At 43.4% G+C, this 26,981-nt stretch overlaps 1 protein-coding gene across 3 annotated transcripts in view; it reads left to right on the top strand.

Annotated features, from left to right (window-relative positions):
• The window catches only part of METTL24 (methyltransferase like 24), a 103,566-nt gene that overhangs the window by 16,819 nt on the left and 59,766 nt on the right, over positions 1–26,981 (top strand). The window contains exons 2-3 of one of the 3 annotated variants that reach the window (XM_023206022.2): positions 18,785–18,883; positions 26,558–26,697. In XM_023206022.2, coding sequence (XP_023061790.1) covers positions 18,785–18,883; positions 26,558–26,697 — 239 coding nt within the window. Of the gene's footprint in view, positions 1–11,298; positions 11,386–18,784; positions 18,884–26,557; positions 26,698–26,981 lie in introns of those variants that run through there. The other 2 variants (XM_023206023.2, XM_023206024.2) reach the window with 2 other exon arrangements.

Raw genomic sequence — 26,981 nt, forward strand, 5'->3', positions numbered from 1 at the left:
GGTTACAGAGAGTTGTTTTGGAAAATCCAAATGCCTGGGCCTTATTCCTGGACAGGGAATGTTCTTATTTATAAAACCAAACTACCAGCACAGATTGGAGCCTGTTTAACACATACAACATTGTATCCTTTCTTGTTATGGTCATGTGTTGAGACAAGACACAGGAGAAAAGAGTGCTATGTATATATATAATTTGTTATTTTAAAAACATAGGTAAGCCATGGTGCTGACAATTAAAATAAATATGTGTATATTTGTTCAAGTCATTAACTTAATAGAAAAAACAGACATAAAGTGCCCTTCATTTTTTTGAAAAAAGGTGTTTTAATAAAAAAAACCATACAGGAATGTGAGAAGTAGGGTAAGGGAAATTGGAAATTTACTTTTCTGTGTCTTTTATCTGAGGAATTCTTAGGTTACAGTTATTTTGAAACCCAAACTTTTCAGTGTAAAAATAGAAGTGAAGAAAGAGGAACAGATTGGAGTCTGGAAAAAAAAAATAGAGAGAGAACGTACAGCAGGAAGGCTGTGTATGGGAGAATGCTGTGTTCGGCCTCATCTCAGATTTCCTCCGTACTGTGGAGATAACCAGGACGGTGAAGACTTGAACTGAGTTCAGAACAGTGGTTCTCCATGTTTTTGAGTTACAAAATTTTGATGAAAACAATTTGATGGAAGCTGTGGACAAGCGCTCCAGAATGCTGAACATTTGTACACATGCACATTCATTTGCAGTTGATTTCAGCAGATTCACGATTCTCATGAAGGTCGCTCATGAAGAGTGGGTCAGAACTGCCCATAGGAGTTTTCAGAATACAGATACCTAGGTCTCCCCTAGCCCAGGGCTCCTGTGATGGACCACTCTGGCAGGGAGTCATGAGTACCAGGTTAAGACATGGCCAGTGGTGGTTGTGATGGTTGATTTCTAAACTTGGGATAGAGAGTTCAGTAACGGGTGTTCATCTTTAACTGAGAGCTGCCCCAGTGTGATAGGCTTCTCTCTCCTGGAATCACTTCACTCCTGGCTGGGCTGAACCCTCAGGAGGTGGACCTGCTGTCCTGGACAACAGCCCCTAGAGTCAGGACCCCTCCTCTCCATCCCCACACCCCTGCCCCTCTGCACCCCAGGCCTGGCCTAGCTACATCCTCCTTGTGCCAGGTGTGTGAGCGCCTTCAACTTCTTAAGTTAGACCTTGAAGAAGAGCTATGTTTTCTTTTCAGGATAGTAGCCAGTGGTTCCTCCCTGCTATTGATTTTTGTGTCGTTTCATTTGTAAATAAGTGCTTGTTCTATGCTGTTAAAATGATGAATGCTGAAACAGTCTTTAGAGTTGGGAAAATTCATAGCTTCTTGAGAAAATAAATATAAAGGAAGTTATGGGTCATCTCTTCAACTTTGTCCACATCCTGGTTTATGTTCCTATTCCTCCAGCTCGGCACCAACATTACTCTGGCATCTCCTAAGTTGATTAATAACATTGCACTGTCTCTATCTATACACTTGTGTCATCTCTACAATCGTTTAATTAACAAGTTGAGCAGAAGCCCCATATCCAAAGTCACAAATTTGTAGTAATTGGTCAGTTATATACGATAAAATGTGGTTAAGACAGTGAATCACAAAAACATATACATAGACAATCTGTTTTAACTGAAAACATATACATGTACATTTGTTTGCCAATCTTTTGTTGTGTGCATTGCGCCTGGCTGGAGTTGTGATCTTTCTTGCACATAGCCATCTAAACTATATCAACCACCCTTCCCAGTTTTGGTTTCTTCAAAGTGAAGCAAGAATTTGACACTTGTAAAATAGTCTAAGTGCAGAACACCTCCAGATTTTAGTGATTTTGTTATTCCTTTTTATAGTTATCTCACCCATACCTAATGCACAGTATTTAGAAATGGCACCTAGGCTTTATTGACTTGTTTTTTTCATAGGAAAGAAAACTCATTTTCTTTCTATGCACACATTTCATTGGTTTACCTAATTTTCAATTAAATTATGTCATTTCAATAACTTGTACAACTGATAGAAACGGGTTTGGGAGCAAGCCAAATGACTCCTAGGGGGAGAATGAACCAAGCTGTTAGCAGCAGGAGTACACAGAGAGGGAAAATTCTGAGTTGGTTTTGTAGAGACAGATTAAAAGTGCTTCTACTGCAATATGTGTTGAAGAAAATAAAAGTTGTGCTCCATGTTTTAAGGTACACTGAAGCTACTTTATTTTACTTGTAAAATAAATTCCTTTAAGGAGGAATGCACTTACTTAACTTTAAGAGAATCTGCACAACATCACTATCCAGGATGAATGATTAGAAGTAGACCAGAGTAGTTATGATCAGGAGGTTATCTCTGGGAGGTCATCTCTGTGGGATCAACCTCTCATGACAAACACTGTTTTCATCTTGACCTTCACCAACTACTTTTTCTGCATTTAACCAATAAAATTTGCAGTAACAAATATTGATAGTTGCAAGGTTACGTACCAACAGTCTTTGGAATTATGAAAGCTAACTTTCAATATTATAGACTAATTAGCTCAGTGCTGTTAAACGATTTGGACAAAACCTAACCTTATGATTTCAAGTAGACAACTTATACAGATTTAGCTTAAAGTTTATGATAACTGGTATGTAAATACTTAACTTTTTAATCTATTAAAACAAATGCTAATTTTTAATGAAGTGTTTTAAATTCTCAAAAATGCTTCCTTGTAGTTTTTCTCAGGGTTCCTGCTAAACTACTTGTCATCTCTGGTTTTAATTTTAACTTGAACAGAGCTGAATCAAAGACATGTAGGGGGTTTTGTTGTTGTTGTTTTGGTTTTGTTTTGTTTTTTGAGCCAGGATCTTGCTCTGTTGCCCAGGCTGGAGGGCAGTGGCATGATCTCAGCTCACTGCAACCTCCACCTCCCAGACTCAAGCGATTCTCCTGCCTCAGCTTCCTGAGTAGCTAGTATTACAGGCATGCACCATCACGCCCAGCTAATTTTTGTATCTTTAGTAGACATAGGGTTTCGCCCATGTTGACCAGGCTGGTCTCAAACTCCTGCCCTCAGGTGATCTGCCCACCTTGGCCTCCCAAAGTGCTGAGATTACAGGTGTGAGCCACCACACCCAACCGACATGTAGGGTTTATAACAATTTATTTCCACCTAAAGAAAGAGTATGTCTATTTAGCTAGATTAAAGTATTACTGTAAAGTCCAGTTAGTGAATTTCCCTACTTTCTTCCAAAGTCATTAAAACAAATTGTCCTCAGCCCCAAGGATTATATCATGTTCTTTCCTCCCTGGCATTTAAATCAGTGTAAAAATGTCCCTTGGAATCATTTCTGTGGGGGACTGTAAAAGCAGTAAAACACATGGCATTTTCACAGGGCTTGTAGTCTGTTTAGAGAAGCAAGATTGACACACTTGAAACAGATTATACCAAATGTTTGATTAAGTATAAAATGGGAAGTAAAAGTAATAATTGCTGAAGCACCTGCTTTGCGTGGTCTATTTTGCACATAGTAGAGGCTTGAAGGATTAGGAAATTTGAGGGAATATATGGAACTAAAACTAGAGTCTGAAGAATAAGTGGAATCTGAACTGACTAGTGAATAAGCGGGAGAATTCTGGGCAAGAGGAAAAAGGCCTGATACAGTCTGTTAGGGGCATGATGCACCAGGGCACCAGGATTTGCTTTATAACTGGAATTTCCTTATGGTCTATCTGGGCACTTCCTAACTTCCCTGAATCTGATCTTGACACTGACTTGTCCTTGGTTGTACTTTTCTTTCCCTATCCAAGAATCTGCATAAGACCAATGGTCTGTTCTAGCCTACCATTCAATCTCTGATGGTGTGGCACTGGGAAAGTCCTGTAGGGGTGCATTCTTAATGATAACCACCTCTTTTTTTTTTCATTCAGTGCACTCTTTTTTCCTAACTTTTGTTTTAGATTCTAGGGTACAGGAGAAGGTTTGTTACATAGGTAAACTCGTATCATGACGGTTTGTTGTACAGATTATTTCATCACCCAAGTATTAAGCCTAGTACCCAATAATTATTTTTCCATTCTTCTCCCTTCTCCAACCCTCTACCCTCAAGTAGACCCCAGTGTCTGCTGTTCCCTCCTTTGTGCCTATGAGTTCTCATCATTTAGCTCCCACTTCTAAGTGAGAATGTGCAGTATTTGGTTTTCTGTTCCTGCATTAGTTTGCTAAGGATAATGGCCTCCAGCTCCATCCATGTTCCTGCAAAAGATATGATCTTGTTCTGTTTTATGGCTGCATAATAGTCCATGGTGTATAGGTACCACATTTTCTTTATCGAATCTGTCACTGATGGGCATTTAGGTTGATTCCATGTCTTTGCTATTGTGAATAGGGCTGCAATGAACATTTACGTGCATGTGTCTTTATGGTAGAATGATTTATATTCCTCTGGGAACATACCAAATAATGGGATTGCTGGGTTTAATGTTAGTTCTACTTTTAGCTCTTTGAGGAATCACCACACTGCTTTCCCCAATGGTTGAACTAATTTTCACTCTCACTGACAGTGTATAAGTGTTCCCTTTTCTTTGCAACCTCACCAGCAAATGATAACCATCTTTTATTGAGTACCTTTTAGTAGGTGCTTGCATGAATCAGGATAGGCTGGGTTATGATGCAGTAACGAACATTCACATGGATGTTTGGATTTCAAATTTCAGTGGATTAAAATGAAGAACTTTTATTTCTTGCTATGCTACATGGCCAGTGTGTGTTGGTAGGGATGAGAGGCAAGATCTCAGCTTGTTGCTGTCATTCAGAGACTCAGGCTGGCCCCTGCCTCTACTTACATATACCACTGCCACTCATCAGAAAGGTCCAAATCCTTTCCCCTGGCACATTCTAATTCTTCTTTTTAACTCACTAAGGATTCATCCTCCATGACATTTTCAGAGCCACTAGCGAACTTTTTATTGTGTTCTGTATCTTATGGAGAAAGAATTTCATGAATTTCTTACCTGTTGCACTGAGTTTATCAGTGCAAGACAGGCATTTTGGTTTTCACCTGGGAATCCTTTCTGAAGTACTGCTGGGCATGCCATGTCTATATTATCAACTAGCTTTGGGGAGGATAAAACTCCGAGACCTGGGATGGAGGCAGCATGGGGTAGTGGAGCAAGTATGGGACCAGCAGCCTAGAGGCTTGGGCCAAAATCCATTGCTGTCACCTCCTATCTGGGTGACTTTGTCATGTCATTTCATCTCTCTGAACTTCATTTTCTTCAATTATAATATGAAGCAGCTAGTCTCGATTATTGTTAAGGTCCCTTTTAATGCAAAGACCCTCTACCAGTACAATAGGTACAGCGTAGGCCCAGCTACTTGGGAGGCTGAAGCGGGAGGATCACTTGAGCCCAGGAGTTCAAGTCTAGGCTGGGCAATATAGTGAGACCCTTGTCTTAAAATTTTTTTTTCATAAAAAAACATACAATGATTCCCTACAAGTACAAAGCAAGTACAATTTAAAGCTTGAAATTGTTTGTGTCTTTTGGATTCTGTAACTGCTTTGTTTTTTTAACTTTTTACTTATGGACGGAAGGTTGTTTTTCTTTAATGAAAGGAATATTAGTCATTTCTCATACAATTAAGAAATATATTCAAGATTTCATCAGCTTAGATCTGCTATGTTGCACAGTTTGTCACCTGTACTCTCATTTTTTCCAGTCTGAAATGGGGAGAGGGGCCTGGGCCGAGGTCAGTTCCCACTTTGGCAGCTTCGCTTCTAACCTTGGAGATTCTTCCTCCCATTCACCAAAGAATCCTGAGTCCAGAGAGTTCCACAGCAGCAGACCCGATTACAATTGACTGACTTCCAAAAAAGTCTGCTTCCTTCAGCAATTCTTCATGTCCCTGAAAAAGGCCACTTTGTAATAAAGACTGTGGATTTTCTCCTTCCATTTAGGGTTGAGGTTGAAATACTTTTGGTTCCAGAGGAGTCCAGTCGACTCTGCCTGCCTTGTTCTGTCCTGGTGGCAGCTTCCCAGAGATTCAAAAGAAGCTTTTATGTGGCTTCTCCTAACTTGTCAACTACTATAACTTATAGTGCATTCAGACAGAAAAATGTTCTATAAATATAGAATCATGCAAGGAATGTCCTGGAACCAGAGTGTTATCTCTAATTGTCAGGTAGGATTTACTGAGACTACCAAATACTGTATCACTGTCAAAGGGCAAGAGAGTAGGATAGGTCAGTAGAAACATGAACGATATGAAAATGACAAAAGAGTTAATGAATGAATGAATGAATGCTGAGAACTGAGAAATACATACATATATACATGCACAGTTATGTGCAACCAATGACATATTCAATGGGATGAGGAAACCACTGCTACTCTTCAACCATGTGGTAAATGGTGTGTGGCATTGCTGTCCCCCATCCCCCAACCCCTGGGGCTGTCCTACTCATGGCAGAGATATGTCCTGCTTGCTTTTGTCCTGTCTCAGAGGAGAGGATCCAAGCATTATCCAGTGTCTACGACTGGTTTCCAAGAAAGGCTGTGCTTTCCATCAATGTCCTGTGCCACGTGTGGCCTCTGTCTCCTTGTCAGCCTTTGGGGTGGCTGTGGGATGCTGCTGCTCTGTGTTTTGGGTGCTCTCTGTGGCCTCTGGGGTGCATTCTTTCTGCCACGATCCCTGTTCCCCTGCACTAGGTGAGGCTAGTGCTGACTAGGTGAGGCATTTTAATTATTTTCCATGATAAAAATCACTTCTGGTTTAGGGCCTGGAGTGGAAACACTTTCGCCGGTTTGAATGAAGTTGTGGCTGATATGGGCTGAGAGCCACCGAAGAGACCGCGGGGAGCCCTGTAGACCCCCTGGGTTGCAGGTTCTCTTGTGGGGAAGATGGAGATTGCTGTGCAGATGTTGTGGGAAGACCCCCCCTTTCCTCTGTTTTCTCTCAGGCTCCCATTTTCCTGTTCTCTTCTCCATTCCTCTCCCAATTTTTTTTCTGTCTGGCTTGTTTATTTATTATAGAGAACACTACTCTAAAATGAAAATAGAATATATAACTTCTAAATTACTCTTATTAAAAATGATGAAATACAGAAAATCTGAGAATGACAACATGTAGAGGGTGGGTGAGAAAAATAAAAAGAAAAGCCTCAAAATAAAAGTGTAAACAAAGTAATGTAAATACACAAGTGTGTCAGTTATCAAGAAATATAACTGTTGAAGGGAAAAGTTTAGAAAATTAAATCAACCAAATGCTGTATACAAAAGAAGTATTCAAAGTAACATAGGTTAAAAATCAAGGCTGGGTGTGGTGGCTCATGCCTGTAATCTCAGAACTTCGGGAGGCCAAAGTGGGCAGATCATTTGAGGTCAGTAGTTTGAGACCAGCCTGGCCAACATGGTGAAACCCCGTCTATACTAAAAATACAAAAATTAGCGCACACCTGTAATCCCAGCTACTCGGAAAGCTGAGGCAGGAGAATCCCTTGAATATGGCAGGTGGAGATTGTAGTGAGCTGAGATCATGTCACTGCACTCCAGCCCTAGCAAGACTCCCCTCAAAAAATAAATAAATAAACATATAAATAAATAAATAAATAAATAATAATAAAATAAAATAAAAATCAAGTGAAGATTATGCCAATAAAATACAAATCTCAAATAAAAATATGGTTTTCAAATAAAAATATGGTTTACAAATATCGACAGGCAAAATTTCAAGGCAAGAGGCATTAACTGGAGCAAACTGGTGGCTTTCATGTCCTCCCCACCCTCTGCCAACCCCCATTTCCCTTTGGTTTTAACGGCAACTCAGGATCCCAAGCATCTTTGAAATGGGTTTACAGGGGTGCAGTAGACCTTCCTCCTGGATACACCAATGTCTCAGGGCTGGTAAATGTTTGGGGGAAGGGTAACTGACTGAGGTAAGTCGATGAACCTAGCAGATTGGTATTGATTCAGATGATGTTAAACTTTTAGGATTCCAACTTTCAGAAAGTCCAGGTAACCTTATGTATTTTGAGCAGGGTGTGTATACATGTGGAGGCAGGGTGTGTGAGAGAGACAGACAGAGACAAGAAGAGGCAGAGAGAGAGATAATCCTTACAACAATCCTTACAAATATAGTTAGTGTTTTTCTAAATTCCCTTTGCTTTCCTAGGCACACTTTCTTTCTTTCTTTTTTTTTTTAGAAAAATATTCTCCTTCTGTTGCCCAGGCTGGAGTGCAGTGGTGTGACCATAGCTCACTGTAACCTTGAATTTCTGGGCTCAAGTGATCCTCCCACCTCAGCCTCCCAAGCGGCCGGGATTACAGGCGTGTACCGCCACGCTCGGCTAATTTTGTAACTTTTCATAGAGATTAGGGTCTTGCTTTGTTGCCCAGGCTGGTCTTGAACTCCTAGCCTTAGGTGATCCTCCCACCTCAGCCTCCCAAAACTCTAGGATTATAGGCCTGACCGTGCCTGGCCCAAACATTCTTATATACACTTACTTTCATAAGAAAACTGAAACTCGTCCCTCCTTTCCGGGTTGATGTGCTACCTCAATGAAACCCATAATTTGACATCTGAATCTGTACTATGTATGCACACACTGTATAGTTTCTACCTCATGAAAACAAGTGAAAACCTTTGGCTTTCACTGGATCCACTCTAGGTATAGAGCTTCTCTTTTAACTGCCTATGATAAAAATCCAAAATATATTAAGTTTTATTATCTTAGCCATCCCCTGGTGTGTTTCAGTCTCGCTCACATTTGAACCATTTTCACCTATACGGAAAATGTGGTGAATTTAAAGATGTCAGTTTAAGAACAAACTCCAACTCAAATTTGTTTAGCCACTCTTTCCAACTTATCAAGTTAACTTAGAGGATAAATCCAGAGCTGAGTGTTTATTCCTTCTTGTCTTTTGTTTTTTATTCCTTCCTAAAAGTTATCAGGGCCTGCTTGAATTATAGTGCATTTTTTCTTGTCAGAGCTGATTTGATTTCTGGCTCCCCTGCCTCCCAGCCTACCCTCTGTGTCATGCTGCAGAGGCAGCAGATTGGCGCTCTGGATTTGAATTTCAGCATGCCTGCTGTCGGCTGCCAGAGACATTTAGCAGATGGGCTTGCAGAGGGAGAGCTGGGTCTCGACAGGGAGGGGGCTTCAGGGGAAGAGGCTCCTATGGGACTGGCTGGCTCTGCCTGTTCTCACCTTGCCATTTTGACCCTGGCCCACTACTGTGTCTGTCACAAGATTAGCAGAGGCTCAGTTTTTTGTTGTTGTTGTTATTGTCTTTAATATCCAGCACTTTGCTTATTATGCATCTGGGTGTGGAATTCTTCGAGTTTTCCTCTGAGGGGTTTGCAAAGCTCCCTGCTCTGTCACCCAGGCTGGAGTGCAGTGGGGTGATCTCGGCTCACTGCAAGCTCCTCCTCCCAGGTTCACACCATTCTACTGCCTCAGCCTCCCGAGTAGCTGGGACTAGAGGCGCCTACCACCACGCCCGGCTAATTTTTTTGTATTTTTAGTAGAGTCAGGGTTTCACTGTGCTAGCCAGGATGGTCTCGATCTCCTGACCTCGTGATCCGCTCACCTCGGCCTCCCAAAGTGCTGGGTTTACAGATATAAGCCACCGTGCCCAGCCAGCTTCTTGAATCTTTAGGCTATATTTTCCATCATATATGGGGATCTTTCCGTCATTCTTCTTCTTATTCTTTTTTTTTTTGGAGGCAGTGTCTCACTTTGTTACCCAGGCTGGAATCCAGTGGCACAACATGACTCACTGCAGCCTTGACCTCCCAGTCTCAAGTAATCTTCTCACCTCAGCCACCAGAGTAGCTGGAATTACAGGCATTTACCACCATGCCCAGCTAATTTTTGTATTTTTGTAGAGATAGGGTCTTGCCATGTTGCCCAGGCTGGCCTTGAACTCCTGAACTCAAGTGATCCGCCCGCCTCAGCCTCCCAAAGTGCTGGGATTGCAGGTATGTGCCATTGTGCCAGGCCTCATTATTTCTTTAATTTTTTTTTCCTGCACTGCATTCTTTCTTCCCCTCCTCTGGAATATCAGTGACATGAATGTTAGAGCTCTTGGTATTGTTGCACAGGTTCCCAAGACTCCTTCCCCCCGCCCACAATAATTTTTCTCTCTGTTGTTCACATTGGATACTTTCTATTGATCTGTTTTCAAGTTCACTGGCTCTTTCTTGTGTCAAATTCATTCTGCTATTGAATTCATCCCCTGAGATTTTATTTCAGTTATTGTATTTTTCCGTTCTGGAATTCCCATTTGTTCCCTATGCTTCCTATTTCATTGCTGAGACTTTCTATCTTGTCCTTGGTTTCAAACATCACTTCCACCTTCACTTCATGGATTATTTTGTAATAGTTGCTCTTAAGTCTTTGCCAAAAATTTCAACACCTGTATCACACCGACATTGGCATCTGTTGATTGTCTTTTTCCCATGTAAGTTGGGATTTTCCTGATTCTTCATATGCTTAGTAGTTTGGGATCGTATCCTGATAATTTGAATATTATAAGGCTGATTTTTGTTTAAATACTGGATAATGTCGATATATTTGTTTTAACAGGCAGTTATCTTGGTTGGGTCCAGGCCTCAAGTTCCCACCAACCTCCTGTGGGTTGTAATTTCCATGTCAGCTCTGTTTTCAAAGCCTTTGTAGGGGTTTCACCTCTGTCCTATGTATATCCCACCTAGTAGCCAGTCTGGGGCTTGGGCAGAGGTCTGTCGGTTAGCTCCAGAGGTCCGTCTCTTAGCTCAGCTCTCAAAGTCTTTGCTGTACCAGCCAGGATCAGATCCACACATGTACAGTTCTAGAGTGAGCCCAGGTGCTTTACAAACTCTTTAATGGGGCTGTCTTCCCAAGCTACTCCTTCTCCCCAGTTGCCCCAGTATTATCCAGTTCCCTGCGGTTTTTGAATCTATGGCCAGAAAATCTGAGCTTTTACCCCTGCTTTGCCTATGCTGTGCTGCACACTTTCTGTGACTGTGCCTGAGTCCAAGGCCAAGCTGCGGGAAGAGAGAGACAGAAATAGTCAATGAGGATTCACCCCACTCTCTGGAGGCCACTGCCTGAGATGGGAGGGGAATCACAGAGTTCTGAGTGCCTTCAGGCCCCCACTGTGGCTTCTACCATCTTAGTGGGATTACTTGGGAGGGAATGCAAGAACGGAGAAAGGAAAAAAAAAAGGAGGAAAAGTGGGGATTTCCTCTACTCTCCCTGAGCATCGGGAGACGCCCTGCCTCCTGGAGCCTGAACTGCAGGGCTGCTCCTGGTGCTTCCTGGCTGCGCCAGTGCCCACCACCGGTGCCAGGCAGCCTAGAGTAGGGGCGGGCAGGATACCAGAAGGAAAAGCAATGACGACCTGGCTCCTAGTTTCGAGGTACTTTGAATTCTGGTCTTCTTCTCCAATCTGCCCGCTACTGTTTACTTTTCAGATTCCTCAAATAGCCGCTCTGTGCATTCTGTCCAGGTTTTGCTGCTGCATTCCGTGGGAGGCGCGGGGTGGGAGTATGGTTACCCAGAACGGAAACTGAGATCCTTTGTTTTTAAATGAAATTTTTGCATGGGTTACCTGAATTTTAAACATCACTGCACAATGTATAACTGATTCTTGCTCTTTCTGAAGCAGGGCCGGGTCTGAGAAACAGTCCAATTACAGGAGAATGCTGAGGGGAAGGCACGTGAGCTGCACCTGGCACTCCCCCGGCAGCCTTCAGAAGCGCTGGGCATACACTGAGGGCGTTACAGAAACATAACAGCAGTGCTCACAGCCTCAGCCAGGGCTGGAGTCATGTTCTGTCCAGATACCATTTTGTGCCTCTCCCTCCCCCAACTACTCCCATCCCCACCCCCTCTAAAAAGGAATAAACAATTTCCTTCAGTCATTGTTTCCTGCCCACTAACAGATGCTCTTAATTAGCACAAAATTGCAGCAAAAATGCTAAATAAATCTATTTTACTTGTTTTGGATTTGTTTCTCCCAGAAAGCTTAGGCTTCTCCATCATCAACGCATCAACACACACACACTTTATTGTTGAGTTGGAGTCAAGGACTCACAACTTAGTTCCTTGTTCATTTCCACGCACACAACTGTGATGCACAGAATTGATGGTTAGCCATCTTTCCCAGCAGAGAACTGCTGGTTTTGAAACCCTTCAGGAGCTCACTAGGGGTGGGAACATGCATTTGGGAGTATTGAAACTTTATAAACAATATCCCAAACACTCTATCCGTTATCTATCATGATAAACAAACTGATCATTGACATTAGTCATCATATAATTTCATCCTCCAAAGGATTGTAGCCTTGAAACACAGAGGAATGGAGCATTAGAAGCATCCTTGTGCTTTATTTTATACAAAAAAAAATGTAGAAATATGCTTGTAAAACTGATGGTGGCACTATTTTTTGGTGATTTCTGCATGGGCTGCCTAAGGTCATTCATGGGTGTGAGGATATGGTCTGTGAAGGAGGAAGCTGCTGTTCCAAATTTTAAAACAAAGAAAGCTTTTGCACAACACCGAATCGATAGCTCTCTTTTCTAGGTCATGAGTGGGCCTGCTTTTTTTCCTGTAAAATTTTTAAATGCTACAAGTTTTGCTTGAGGCTCATGGTCTTGAATTAATATATTCCTATTATGTGCACAAGTGTAAGCTGGTAAGCAAAGGAGTATTTTAAAAGATTGCTTTTTTTTTGGCGTTATCTTTTAGGAGTAAAATCTTGGAATTCAGCTTCATGGCTTGAGAGAATCATGTTCTTTTTTTCAAGAAACGAAACTTTATGCTGAGATCACAAATGATAAAAATATCCCAAAGCCTCATGGCTGTGCTTGTTGCAGTCTTTTTGAGTCAAATCCATTATCTCCATGCACTGAGTGACTCAGTGATCACTTTTTACCCTTTGGAAAGTAGAATCTCAGATATCTGCAGAATAGCCACTAAATAACATGAGCTAGTTGTATATGGAATCTTCTGCTGTCCTTAATCTGAATTTTTGGAATTTTTTTCTAGTAATGAAAACATTTGCCTCTCATTAGAGGAAGCCTGCTTACTTTTCAATGCACATCTTCTGGACAAGGTGCCAGATAAGGTCTTTGCAAAACTAAAAGGAGGCTCCTTCCTTACCTTGGAAATCAGGACCACGCCTGCCCTGAGAAATGCTTATCTGAGGTGGGGCAGGCCTCTTTGTATGAATGCCCTGGTGGTTAGAAATAGAGGGGGTCCCCATTCCTGCAGGAGCTGGGGAACAAAGCTGCTTCTGTGTGGCAACTCATTGTAATACTCCATTTGACATTTCAGCTCAGGCCTGCTGGGGACAGACAAACAGACCAATCCAAAATGATGGTATTTCCAGCCAGCTCTGCTTAAACTGCTCCTTTACCTGTCTGAAGAGGAAGTACAGGTGGCAGGCAGGACTGGGAATCCACGTTCCCACCTCCTGGGAGCAATGGGGGTGGCATTGTTATGGCCACTTGATATTTGAAGCATGTGGATGACAGGCATTTAATGTACCCTGGCATTTAGGGAATTGTTTGGAGTAAAATCACATTGATTAAAAAAAGCTTTTAAAAAGAGAAAGATGATTTTTGTCCTTTTCTATTTAACCTGCCATTGATGTTTTAAGGTGCTCAGAGAATTCTCTTTGTGGGAATTTGGGAAGGACAAATGTTGATTTGTACACTAGAGAATTAAGACAATGATAATTGAAAGAGATGATAAAAGCTAGTGGTTTCCATGGGGAAATAATCACAAACTGCTGTCAGACTGATTCCAATAAGAACATTGCTTTATGTGAAATGTTTTTTAAACAGCTCAACCAAAGCATTAAGCCAGAGCGCTTCTGAGGGCATCTATTTGCGGTGTTTCTATTATATGCCCATCTGAGACTCCTCAACTTAACATTATTCACTGTTCCAGCTGCTGTGCTTAGCTTCTTTGTGGTCAACACTCAGTTGGAAATGACAAATATTAGGTGGCAAGAAGAATACTATTTGCGGACCCTTAAGATAATTCTACAGTTTCACCATATTGATTTACCATATGGATTCTAAATTATTGATCTGTGAAGTTACTTTTGTGTGTTAGCCCAGGTTAAATGCTACTACTGTGTTTAAGGTGTCTCTTTAATAATGCTGAAAAGACCTTTGATGTGCTTTTGGGCTTCTAGCAGTGGAGACTGCCTCCCACGCTCTGCCTTTGTATTTTCAGGCATTTATTTTGGAGTAATATTCAGGCGCTGCACCCTTTTGTGCTCCCAGTGTTCCCCGTAGAGATCTCTGTCAGAGCCCCTATAACCTTTATGGCATTTATTGGTTTACACAGCTGTGGCCTATATTAAATTGTAACACAGAGCCTGGCATGTGGCACAAATGCCCACTGAATGAATGAATGACTCCTTGGTCAAGTCTCACTGCCTCTTTGCAAAGAATGCTGGAACAAGAAGGCTTCCATTTGCCCCTCCTGGCCCAACCTCCACTCTGCTCCACCCCAGGAGGCTGACCTGCAGAGATCAAGCGCGGCTTCACTCTTCCCTGCCTTCCCTTTGAATTTGGTCAACAGGAGGCAGGAGATTGGTGGGTGGGGCAGACAGTTAGGGTGGAGTATGTAATAGGATTGACTGTATTCCTCTACTACAGACTTCTCCATATAGTTCCCTTAGGCTTGTAAGGGCTCTCTGGTGTTACTAGACACAGGTATTGCGTTATTTATTCCTTATTGGTTTCCTTAAGCCCTGCCCGCACCTTTGTAAATAGTCTTTTTGTTAAATTCTCTCAAATTAGCCCGCTTGAATGAGCCCACTTGATCCTGCTGGAACCTTGACTGATTGCCCAAGTCACCCAGATGACAACATTAATTATAATCTAGACATCGTAGGGGTGAAAAGGTATAATACCTTTCCTCACTCATCATAAACATATGACCAACACTCCTTTAACAAAAGACAGGTGAACGAGAGAAAAGCATAACCAATTTATTTAATCAAAGTTTTACATGACATGGAAGCCTTCAGAAATGAAGACCCAGAGATGCAGGGAAAATGATCTGTTTTAATGCTTAGGTTCCATGAAGATGGACAGCTACATGGTAGTGTGATTGGACAAAAGGGTCTGATCTAATGGTAATAGGCTAATGGGGGAACCCCAGCAAGGCCTGTCTGTTCAGCTTCCTCTTGGTCTCTCCGTGTAGCGTTTCTTCCTCCTGGGTGTGGGGCAAGATCCCTCCGGAACAATGGTATTCGGGGACAAGGGAGAGAGTGACCTTTGTAGATTTTATGGCTTGCTTTGGGAAAGAGGGTCTCCAGTTTCTCTCACCTGCCTTACAGAAGAGTAATTCTGGTTTCTAGAACTCACTCTGGGGAAGAAAAAGGAGTGAGAAACAGGAGGGCCACAGAAGATCAGAGAGAACTCGCCTTTGAGGCCCATCCAATGTCCTTTTGAGACAGCCAAGTATAAAGGGGACCTGGGAGAAACTCTGACCAGCCTGCGCAATGGGAGGAATGCACACTGGGCCAGAGCCCCCAGGGAAGTTTGCGTCGTTTGCAGTGGGGAGGAGCCTGGCCTCTGTTGGTCTGGGGTGGAACCTGAGATTCAATCTGTGAGGCAGGAAGCCAGCTAGCAGAACTTTTGCTTTGCTGACAGTCCCTGTTTCCCTTTTCTTTCTTTTTGCCCAGTAAATTCCTTCTTTCTCACCCTTCAAAGTGTCTGTGAGCCCAATCTCTCATGGTCATGTGACAAAGACCCCATTTTACCTGAGCTAAGGAGAAAGTCTTACAGCACTTTAAAGTTCACACCATGCCAAAGCACCAGACTTCGGGGAATCATGTTCTGAGCCCCAACAACATCATAGCCTGCCTCCCTTGCATTATTTCAGTAAACCTCCTCTTCTAGGCCAGCCTACCTCTGAATTAGAATCAGTTGGAGCAGGAGTCCGCAAACTACAGCTTGCAGGCCCAATCCAGCCTGCTGCCTGTTTGTGTAAATGGAGCTTTATTGGAAGGCAGCCATAACCATTTGTTTACTTACTGTCTATGGCCGCTCTTGAGCTACAGCAGGAGGCAAGGAGTTGCAACAGAAACTGTGTGGCCTGCAAAGTCTAAAACATTGGCTATTTGACCCATTATAGAAAAGATTTGCCAACTCCTCATTTTGAGGAAAACCATAACATGCTGGACCAGATGCTGGGGGCCCTTGTGAGTGGTCCATGACAGTGACGTGGGAGGTTTTAAACCCCAGGCCTAGCTGAGTGCTCTTGGGACATCATGTTGCTGTGCTGGCTGCTGCAGTGACCTGGGAAGCACTCAGTCTGTCAGTGTGACCAAGCAGGACTGGAAGCATTTGTGTTTAAATGTGTTGACAATTTATGATTTCAGAATCAAATAATTTCCTAAAGAGAACGACTCTCCTGAATATTTTAGCATTTTACTATAGAAGTTGTTTTGTATATGTCTGTCTCCCCCTCCTGACCATGAGTGCTTCTTGGGAGAGCCTGCACAGGTTGCATGCCCATGCAGCTGGCCCTGCTCTGTGGGTTCCTGAAAAAAGAGGCAGCCTGTGGGAAACCAGGGAGGCCTCCTTCACTCTAGAGGGACTGTGTGGTGCTCAGCCCCTACAAGGGTAGTACAGGCTGTGGGGATGTGAGACTGTGGGCTCTACAGGGATCCTTCAACGGTGTGTGTCTAATAATGCCTAAACTGAATAACCCTTGATCACTCCAAAGTGCTCGCATTGATCTCAGACCCCCACGTGAGAACGGATTCCTCTTCCCCAAACCCAGACTGTCTGCTTCACACAGACTAACCTTGTTCCCCACGACTTCCTTGTTTTCTGTGTAACCCCGAGTCACCTAGGCCACCCCATCTAGGGGCAACAAACCACATTTGTACTAAAGCGTCTCATGGCTGGCCTGTCTAGATGTTTCTTTTTTGGATGCAGACAGTTCCCACCACAGTACCTGACTGGAGAACACTGTGTATATGTGTATTTACCAGTGCCTGGCACCGAGTGGCTAAAGCTCAATAAATATTGTTTGACCAAATAGTAATCAACATCAAATTCAGAGGAGAAGAGAAATAAGGGTGTGGGAGGCATTAACTGGGAAGATGTATGACGAATGTTCTCCAGCTCTCTTACTAGAGTCTCTGCCTGCTCAGCCTGCACAGAACAAGAAGAGCTGTAAGAAAAGGCTGTTCTTCCAGAAGGTGCCCCTCAGGGGAGACTGGCGACATGATTCGTGGGCCCAGTATAAAATGAAATGCAGGGCCTCTTGTTCAAAAATTATTAAGAATTTTGACTGACTCTAGGCACGCTGCCTGTGAGTTAGCCCTGCTCTGCAAGGAGCAGTAATAAAAAAATAATAAAATTACTAAGAATTTCGAGACAGCATCAGCAGAGCATTAAACTGAGCATGGCCTCCTAAGACTGCACGTATCTTGTTCCCAGAACCCTTCCCTGCCTACTTCCTCACTGTAAAAAGGGGTTTAGGGGGCTGGGCGCGGTGGCTCACGCCTGTAATCCCAGCACTTTGGGAGGCCGAGGCGGGTGGATCACGAGGTCAGGAGATCGAGGCCATCGTGGCTGACATGGTGAAACCCCGTGTCTACTAAAAATATAAAAAATTAGCCGGGCATGGTGGCCAGCACCTGTAGTCCCAGCTACTCAGGAGCCTGAGCCAGGAGAATGGCGTGAACCCAGGAGGCGGAGCTTGCAGTGAGCCAAGATCGAGCTACTGCACTCCAGCCTGGGTGACCGAGCGAGACTCTGTCTCAAAAAAAAAAAAAAAAAAAAAAAAGGGTTTAGGGGCCCATTCTCACTACACTGCAGGAATCCTATGCTATGACACCCAAAGCCTTTCCTGGCGCTAGACATTGACCCCACCAGCTGCTGGAGCTCTCCCTTTCCCCAGCCCTTCCCCACCATGCACGAGCCCTCCCCACCCCCGGAAATTGCAGCGAATCTCCTGGACATCTCCTGGTGCTGACAAATGTAGGTAGGGAGTTCTGAGCTCTAATAAGGATTTCCTGACTAGTGCCCCCCTTTTTACTGGAGGGGCTCCCATTTTTGCTTCCTCCAGACCACTGCATTCCCCCAACCCTTCATCCACCCATTCTTGCTGCAAAAGGGGGCTGAGCGGGTCATCCTTAACCACTCTGTTCATGGGAGCACATCATAACCTCTGCTAACAGGTGGTGGCTGCCTCACAGTGCTAGAAAGCCACCCTCCCCAGCCCTGGTGTTGACAGTTCTGGGGTCCTCGCTCTGCCTGTGCAGGGTTGCAGCAGCCAAGGGCTGTGGTCCCATCTTCCTGCACTGAGGAAAATAAACAAATGCCCAGAACAAAGACGAGTCCCCAGCATTATGGTGCTTTGTTTAGAAAGGCACATATTTTTGAAGCTTTAAGCTTTGGGAGACTGTCATTGACAAGGGAGTTTCTCTTCCCAGTGGAGCACAGCCTCAAATAAAATAAGCTGCAGCTAAGGGAGAGCCCAATGGGGTCAAATGGAGTTTGCCTTTGATCATAAATGCAGAATCAGACAGTCCCCAGGGCCTTTGCATTCTCCTGCTTAACCTGGGAGCTGGGCTGTCTCAGGCCTCATTTGTCTCCCTGTGACTGATGTGGCCTTAATGACAGCAGCTTCCAAAGAGCCCCCTGCTGCCTGTGTGCACATGTGTGTGTTTTGCCCACAGCTAAAGCAGCCTTGCTTCCTCTCTGATACTGTGTCCTTCTCCTCCCGCCCAGTTCCTCCTTCCTTACACACAACCTATGTTTTCTGTCTCTTGCAGGGTCCGCGGTGGCATATAGATCTCCAGCCTTGGGCAGGCCCTGCTCAGTCCCTGGATGAAGAAGCCTGGAGGTTCCTGAGATATATCAGCACTGCCCAGGTTGTGTTTCAGGCTCAAACGAGTTAGAGAAGAATGCAAAAGATCCTGATTGCCTCTTTCGAAAGAAGGAGGTGGGGAGGTTCTCAGCGACTCCTGATGAGGACTTGATGGGGAAGTGTGTTCAGAGGCGTTGTTGCTTAAACTCATCCACTCACTTGGAGGCAGATAAGATGCGTTCCATTTGCTAGGGCATGTTCCTTCCTCCAAGAGTGTCACCAACCTGAAATGTTTAAATGATTCATCCCAAAGTGTTTTAAAGATCCACTTTAGAAAATTGCTTTGGAAAACCATTTGAAATGACAGATTGGTCCCCGTGAGTAGGCAGTCGAGTATGTCACAAAACAAAACCATCATCTAGAGGTTCAAGCACCATTTTGTATTTGGAGGAACTTGCCTTTCCACTCTTCTGCCACAGATGCTTGGCAGCCAGGGACGTGCTAGGCAAGAGAGCAGAGGAGGCTTTGCAGGCAGTGTGCTGAGGAGTTAATGAATCCAAAGGCCCTCTATCTCAGAGCACTTTAAATCATTACTGAGCACAGGCCTTTATTAGTGACTTAACACATTGTGGCAGCTCCTGCCCAGCTCCAGGCTGAGCCAGTGCCCCAGCAGGCAAAGAGACTGTCCATTAAGGAGAGTCTATGGCTCTTGACATGTTAATTAGGAGGTTCCATTGTCAAGTTGCCTGATCCCAGGGGGAAAGAGAGACAGAAAAGGAAATCAAGGCCCAAGGGAAATTTAGCCCTCAACTGAGAGGTGCTAGCAAATTAGGAGCTCAGACTGCCTGGGAGCTGCAGAGAGGCTCACTCAGGAAGCTGCACAGTGGAGCTGGTGCTGTACGGCAGACCCTGGATTTTTAAAATCTCCCTCAAGCCCACTCTTGACATCCCTGTTCTCCTCCCCAGCCTCTCTGGCAGCAAAGCATTTTCTTCCATAGGAAAGAATATATTTCTAGATCTTAAGGAGGTTAGTTAGTTTAAGGGTAAAAGAAAGTCTCATTTCTCATATAAAGCAATGAGACAAACATAGGAATTTTAGTATTTGTCACCCAAACATGGATGTAAAAGCTTGTTGAATTAATCATGAGTGATGGGATGTTGAATTAGTCCCTTTGCTTCTCATGATTTTATCTTATTTTGCTGCTGCAAATTAATTTGATGGACTTAGGCAGACAATTAAAATACTGAAATTTTAGTTTTGTAGTTTGATTTTACATGAATGATAAGAATCTGGACCTCTTAACTGTGATTTTCAAAAGCCTTTAAAGGCTCCAGAAGAAAATAAGAGGGATTAATTTTATGAATTGAATTTGAGAACTATGGGCTTCACTCATCAAAATAAATTTATATAACACAAGCTACCAAATTCCATTCTATATGTATTTCATGTTAATGTTCCATAACTTATAAAAGGCCTGTTTGCTTAGAAGAAGCTATTGAGGCATGAAATGGTCATTTTTAGATCCCTCTTGGATTTTTCCCAGAAACTACAGACTGAGAGGAGAAAAAAATCTTGTTTCTTTTTTTTTGTTTTTCTTTCTTTTTTTTTTTTTTTTTTAGAGACGGAGTCTCCCTCTGTCGCCCAGGCTGGAGTGCAGTGGCACAATCTCAGCTCACTGCAACCTCTGCCTCCTGGGTTCAAGTGATTCTCCTGCCTCCGCCTCCCAAGTAGCTGGGATTACAGGAACCTGTCACCATGCCTGACTAATTTTTGTATTTTTAGTAGAGACAGAGTTTCGCCATATTGGCCAGGCTGGTTTTGAACTCCTGACCTCAGGAGATCCACCCACCCCAGCCTCCTAAGGTGCTGCGATTACAGATGTGAGCCACTGTGCCTGGACACAATTTTTTTTTTTTTTTTTGAGATGGAGTCTTGCTCATCACCTAGGCTGGAGTGCAGTGGCACGATCTCGGCTCACTGCAAGCTCCGCCTCCCAGGTTCACGCCATTCTCCTGTCTCAGCCTCCCGAGTAGCGGGGACTACAGGCGCCTGCCAACACACCCGGCTAGTTTTTTGTATTTTTAGCAGAGACGGGATTTCACTGTCTTAGCCAGGATGGTCTCGATCTCCTGACCTTGTGATCCGCCCGCCTCGGCCTCCCAAAGTGCTGGGATTACAGGCGTGAGCCACTGCGCCCGGCCCACAATTTTTTTTTTTAAGGCATCCTCCGTAGTCTGATCTTGTAAACCTGGGTACTGTGCTTCTCTGGTTCTCCTTGTTCTGATCCTGAAATGGAAGAGATTGTATCAAAATTATTTCTAAGGTCCCTCCCAGTTCTGTGAGCTTGTACTCTGCACAGAGTAGTATAGAATGGTTATTAACCAGGTATTTTTGAGTGCCTACAAGGTGCCAGGAACTGTTCTGGGCCCTGAGGTTATAGTCTCTGCCCTTAAGGATCTAACCAACTGGTTGTGAAGGTGGATAACTGGATGTATAATTATTATTCAGCTTGATGAGCAATAATAGATAATTTGTTGTTGAAGCTCACTAGAAGGATTTTTGTCCTCCAGAAGAATGATGTAAAGTTCCCGACCTCACAATGGTTTTTAATGCAGGGCCATTTTAGCCAAATGAGGTTCTGTGCTTTGATGTACTTCTGGGTTACTAGAAGACCAGCAGATGGGAGTCACCAGAGATGACACTAAATGGTTCTTAATCAGAATCCTTTACTAACCAATGCTCCCTACCCCTCTGTATGTAATGCAAAGCTTTATGGTTGCTTTTGTGGCTTATGCCTCATTTAGAACTCATCTTGACAACGAAAGCCTACAAAACTAGCAGAATATTAGAGTCACTGTTAGCTAAAAACTTCATTTAGCAGAAGTGAGTCATAATGGGCAAGGAAAAAAAAAAAAAAAAAAAAAAGCTCTGAAAGTACTAATGCAAATTCCACCCCCATCCTCTTATGCTGCTTTTTTAACATTAAGAAATATGCTTCCCTCAAATCTGTGCTCAAGCTTGTGCAGCAAGGCTGGCATTTGGTATGTGCATCGTTGATGTATCCTTTCCTCAATCCAGAGGGTATTTGTTGAACACCTGCTTTATGGCTGGCACTGTGCTGGGCCTTGGGATATTAAGCCTCAATAAAACACCCCCCACACTGGTAAATAGTTAGGGTGCAAGAGAGTTGTGTGTTCTCTAACGGGGGACAGACAGATGGGTGGGGAAAGCTTCCTAGGCCGGGGGAGCCCGGGAGCAGAGGCATAGGGCATAGGACAGCGTGGCATGAGACAGCAATCGGCATGGCACCGCTAGACTTGTGCATTGTGGTCCTGGAGGCATGGTTGGGGCCATGCATTTTTAAATGAAATTCCAGAGGATATGGTGTTTGCATAGAGTATGCAGAACATCAAGCTCAGTTTAATTAGGTACTTTTTGTTTTTGTTTTTGTTTTCAATATGAAAGACCATGATACATGGCAGAGTTCTGCAGTCCACGGTACATTGTCTGCTGCTAACAAGAAATAGTTAAATCATAAATACAGTTGCTCTGTTCTAAGGGAAGTCTCCAGATTCAGCTTTTCATGGCATCCCCCAAACCATATGCCTCCAGGAAGCATGCCTTGCAGTATAAAATTAATCTAAGCAACAGTGGCTGTTTTTAAAAAGAAAAAATAAAATATGTTTTAAAGCCTGTTTTTCTGTCTATCGTCTATCTATCTATCTATCTACCTACCTTTCTATCCACCTATCCATCTATCCATCCATCTCTACCTCTCTACCTAGTTGTCTACCCATCTATCAATTTGTAAGAATAACCTAAGAATAAGAACCCATGCTCTGGATATTCAGAATATAACTTTACAACAATACAATAGTATCTGTTGTATTTACTGCTACACACACACACACACACACACACACACACACACCGGGATGAAAACAATAAGCACATAATTCTGCCAGTGAGCCTTTCAAAAATAATGGTACTGTATAACCATACAGTGTGGAGTTGATCGTTCTGTAAACATGCAGAAGATCATCGAAGTGATTCTTAAGTTCCAAAATTTTAAGGGTTTCCTTTGCCAGATTCTACTTATGGGTTGGCAGAAATACCAGTCAAGCTTTTGGGATACAAAATGAAATGAAAATAAATTAGATCCCTTTAAGCTAAATAATTAAAAAACATTTCACAAAATATTTTTTCCTGGAGTCTGTTTTCCTTTGTCTAGGCCTAATTTGCTTTATTTGGCTAAAATTACAAGGGGAATTAGAGAGACAGAGAACATGATTAGTTGAGCTGGAAGTTAGCTAGAAGTTACTGCCCTCACTTATTTTGCTTACAAGAGAGTTTTTTGAAACCCTGGCCATAAATCTTAACTAGAAAGGGTGAAAAATCAATACTTAATTAATTTTTAGGAGCAGAAGTTTATGGAGGACTTTCAGTTGTTCACAAAAGCTAATGTCTGTTAATGAGATGGTTAATAAATGGTTAAAATTGAATAATTCTTGTGTTTTATTTCTTTTCTTTCTTTCTTTCTTTTTTTTTTTTTTGAAGTGGAGTCTTGCTCTGTTGCCCAGGCTGAAGTGCAGTGGCACAATCTCGGCTCACTGCAACCTCTGCCTCCCAGGTTCAAGCAATTCTGCTGCCTCAGCCTCCCGAGTAGCTGGGATTACAGGTGCACACCAGTATGTCTGGTTAACTTTTGTATTTTTTAGTAAAGATAGGGTTTCACCATGCTGGCCAGGCTGGTCTCAAACTCCTGACCTTGTGATCCACCCGCCTCAGCCTCCCAAAGTACTGGGAATACAGGTGTGAGCCACCGCTCCTGGCCCTTGTGTTTTATTTCTGAGCTAAGAAAGGAAGAGGGGATGTTATCAGGGGGAGTGAATGAAAAAGAATGTCTTGTCAATGGAGATATATCTGTCCAAGATGAAATCTGTAGAATAAGAAGAAATGCTTAAAGTAGACAAAGTGTCATCTTTAATAAAATAAAACCCTAGTTCCTGACTTTAGCAAAGGAGGAGCAGCTGGATCTGAAAGCTCTGACTCTGGATCTTCAATGCCTACCTGACTTTTGGAGGCCTCTGGCTAACTGTCAGTGCCAACCCCTTCAGTCCGTTGTTAGGGGTGGAGGTCAGAGGGGCTGCTGTTTTCAGTTTAAAGTTCTGGCCCAAGTGTAGCCTCTTTTAATTTGTTAAGGCAGAGATGCGACTCGCTGGAACCTTTCACTGGGGCTTTACAAAAGGCCTCCAGTAAACTCAAAAGGTCATCTGCATAAAAATTTCCCAGCAGGAGCTTATTAAAATGCATATTCTCAGGTATCAGCCTCAAAGGTTGTGAGTTTGTAGATCTGGAGGGAGGCACAGGAATCTGCATTTAAAGTACCTCCCAGGTGATTCTGATGTAGGCAGACCACACATTGAGAAACACTGTGGGAAAGGTCAGAGCTAGGTTTGGATGGCATTAGGAGGGAATGAGGAGCAGGGACCTACAAACATCACATCTTCATCTGTCATTATGGAGACATGTATACAAAGAACAATAGCAAATGGGGATCATCATGCCACTTTAATAAAAGTATCCCAGGAGACTTCCCTCAAGCAGATGGCTCAGGCTTATAAGGTCCAGGCATGCTTTGGGGGCACACACAGCTGCCCTGAACTAACTAGTTTCCCACTGGAGGTGGGGCTCTGGAAGGCACCCATGTTTAAGGCACAGTAATCTGCCCACTAGCAGAACAGGGTCCAATGAACACACTGAGTTCTGACTAACTAGATTAGCAACTTCTCTTCCCTTAGGTGAGTGGGTGGGGAATAGAAGGTGGGCAGGCAGAGCCATAATTTCCATTTATCTGTGGGAGAATAGTAGGAGATGAATTATCAAATTAACATGTTGACGCACCCAGTTAATAAATGTATTCTGTAGCTGTTGCTTGAGAAAAGATTCAATTCCATTTTCTCCATTTATTTTGTCCTTTAAACAGTTGTTGAAGATCGAGAAATAGAAAAATACTGGATTCAGGGAAAAGATACATAGGAGTTTCACTTTTTCAGCTTTCCTCTGAGATGTCCAAATCCTAGCAGAAGACACATTCACTGATAAATAGTGCAGGATGATTTTGCCAGGCCAGCCAGAGGGGATAGGAAGAGTAATGCAGATGCCATGTTAGTTGAATAGGCTCCACCTAATATGCTCTTCTTAGATTAAAATTTTGGAAAATCAGTTAAAGGATTGGCCAAATCTAGAATATCTTTCTTTCTTTTCTTTTCTTTTTTTTTTTTTTTTTTTTTTTTGAGACAGGATCTGGTCTCGCTCTGTTGCCCAGGCTGGAGTGCAGAGGCACAATCATGGCTCACTGCAGCCTCAACCTCCCAGACTCAATTAATCAACCCCACTGAATAGCTGGGACTACAGGCGCATGCCACCATGCTCGGCTAATGTTTGTATTTTTTTGTGGAGATGAAGTTTTGCCATGTTTCCCAGACTGGTCTTGAGCTCCTGGGTTCAAGTGATCCTCCTGCCTCGGCCTCCCAAACTGTTGGGATTATAGGCATGAGCCACTGTGCCTGGCCCTAGAATATCTTCTTAGGAAGAAAATTGCTTGCTGTTAATGTTTTCCAATGGATGAAAGCAATGAATCTCAAAACATTCCTTGCATCTGGAGCCGTCTGTGGTCTATGCTGTGACAGCAAAAGCTGCTGCATTCATGGAGCATCATGATGACTATGAGAGTTTTAAGGAATTGGGGGAAAATACTGTTGCTCAGTAAGGTAAATATCTTGGCCACAGGACTTGTTTTCCTTATTTTTTGGGGTTTCAGCAGCCTCAGCTGTGTGAAATGTACTAGCCTCAAACAAGTCAGAATCCCTTATGAAGTATATTTGCTTTATGTGCAGTTGAAGTTAGAGACTTGCTTCTGCTTGACTTACACACACGTTCCCTTTGGTTTTCTTATCTAATCTTGATGGATGAGTTAAGAAAAGTGCTTCTGTTAGCTCAGGAAGAGCCTCCTGCCTGGGGCTGTTGCCCTTCTCCCCCAGGAGGAAGCACATTCCAGCAGTGTATCACAAAGAACACTGCCTTATCAGCAGGGACTGCCTATTAATTTCACTTGACCCGTGATCAGCTGTTTACCTTGGATAACACCTGCCACCTTTCTGGACCTTAGTGGCCCCACCTTATCTGCCTGAAATAAGGGATAACTAATCTTGGAAGTATGCTTCTCAGATCTATGCCTATGATTGTGCCTCACATCTTATAGTAGGCCCTCTGTGGGTAACGAAGACGTGTGTGCATGGTGAGCACTGTTCTTTGTGTCTGGTTGCATGGTGAGCATTGTTCTCTGTATCTGGAATGCCCTTCTTGGTCCAAGTCTCTTGGTTCATCCTCCAGGACTAGCACCCCTCTACAAAGCCTTCCTGACACCGCCGCTCCTCCCACATTTTGCTCCTGATTTGTTCTGCCCTGCACACCCTGTGCACATGGCTACAGTAGCTCTTAAATTCTCTCCAAACCTGCATATATTCTCCATGAGATTACTTATTATCTGGTAATTGAAATTCCTCCAGACACTTTATAGCAGTCTTGTGGTTCCCTGGGGAGGGGAGTAGTTAGCAGTGGAGGAGGATGTAACTTTCCTGTTACGGTTTTCAGGGATGGGGAAGCAATAAGTCCCTACCTGCTATTTATCATCCAACATTTCAAATTATTCACATTGATTTCCAATCTTTACAGATTGCATGCAATCACATGAATACAGACAGCCTGGCTACTGACTCTAGTCCTACACACAAGCCCTGGTCAGTGTGTCTTGACGACAGGTTCAATTTAGCTCATCAAATCCGCAACAAGCAGTGCCGCCTCTACTCCTTAGGGTGAGTACATTTTTTACAGCAGAAGAAAACACAAACACTGCTTCAGGCAGCTCAGATCTTTTCAGCAATACAAAGTTGGAGATGGTTGCAGTGTATAACAGGTGCCATGCTTTGCTTCCTGTTATTATTTCAGATGGATCTGTCTGTTGTGTCTGTTGTGTAACTGAAGGCATGTACAGATCACCGAGATCTCCTTGATCAGAGGCACTTCCCTCCCATTCTGCCGGTAGCAAGTTGGAAGCCCCCATTCTCAGCATGTGGATGATCCTCTTGGTAAAACCAGT

Source organism: Piliocolobus tephrosceles, chromosome 5, assembly GCF_002776525.5.
Source record: "Piliocolobus tephrosceles isolate RC106 chromosome 5, ASM277652v3, whole genome shotgun sequence".
Lineage (NCBI taxonomy): Eukaryota > Metazoa > Chordata > Mammalia > Primates > Cercopithecidae > Piliocolobus > Piliocolobus tephrosceles.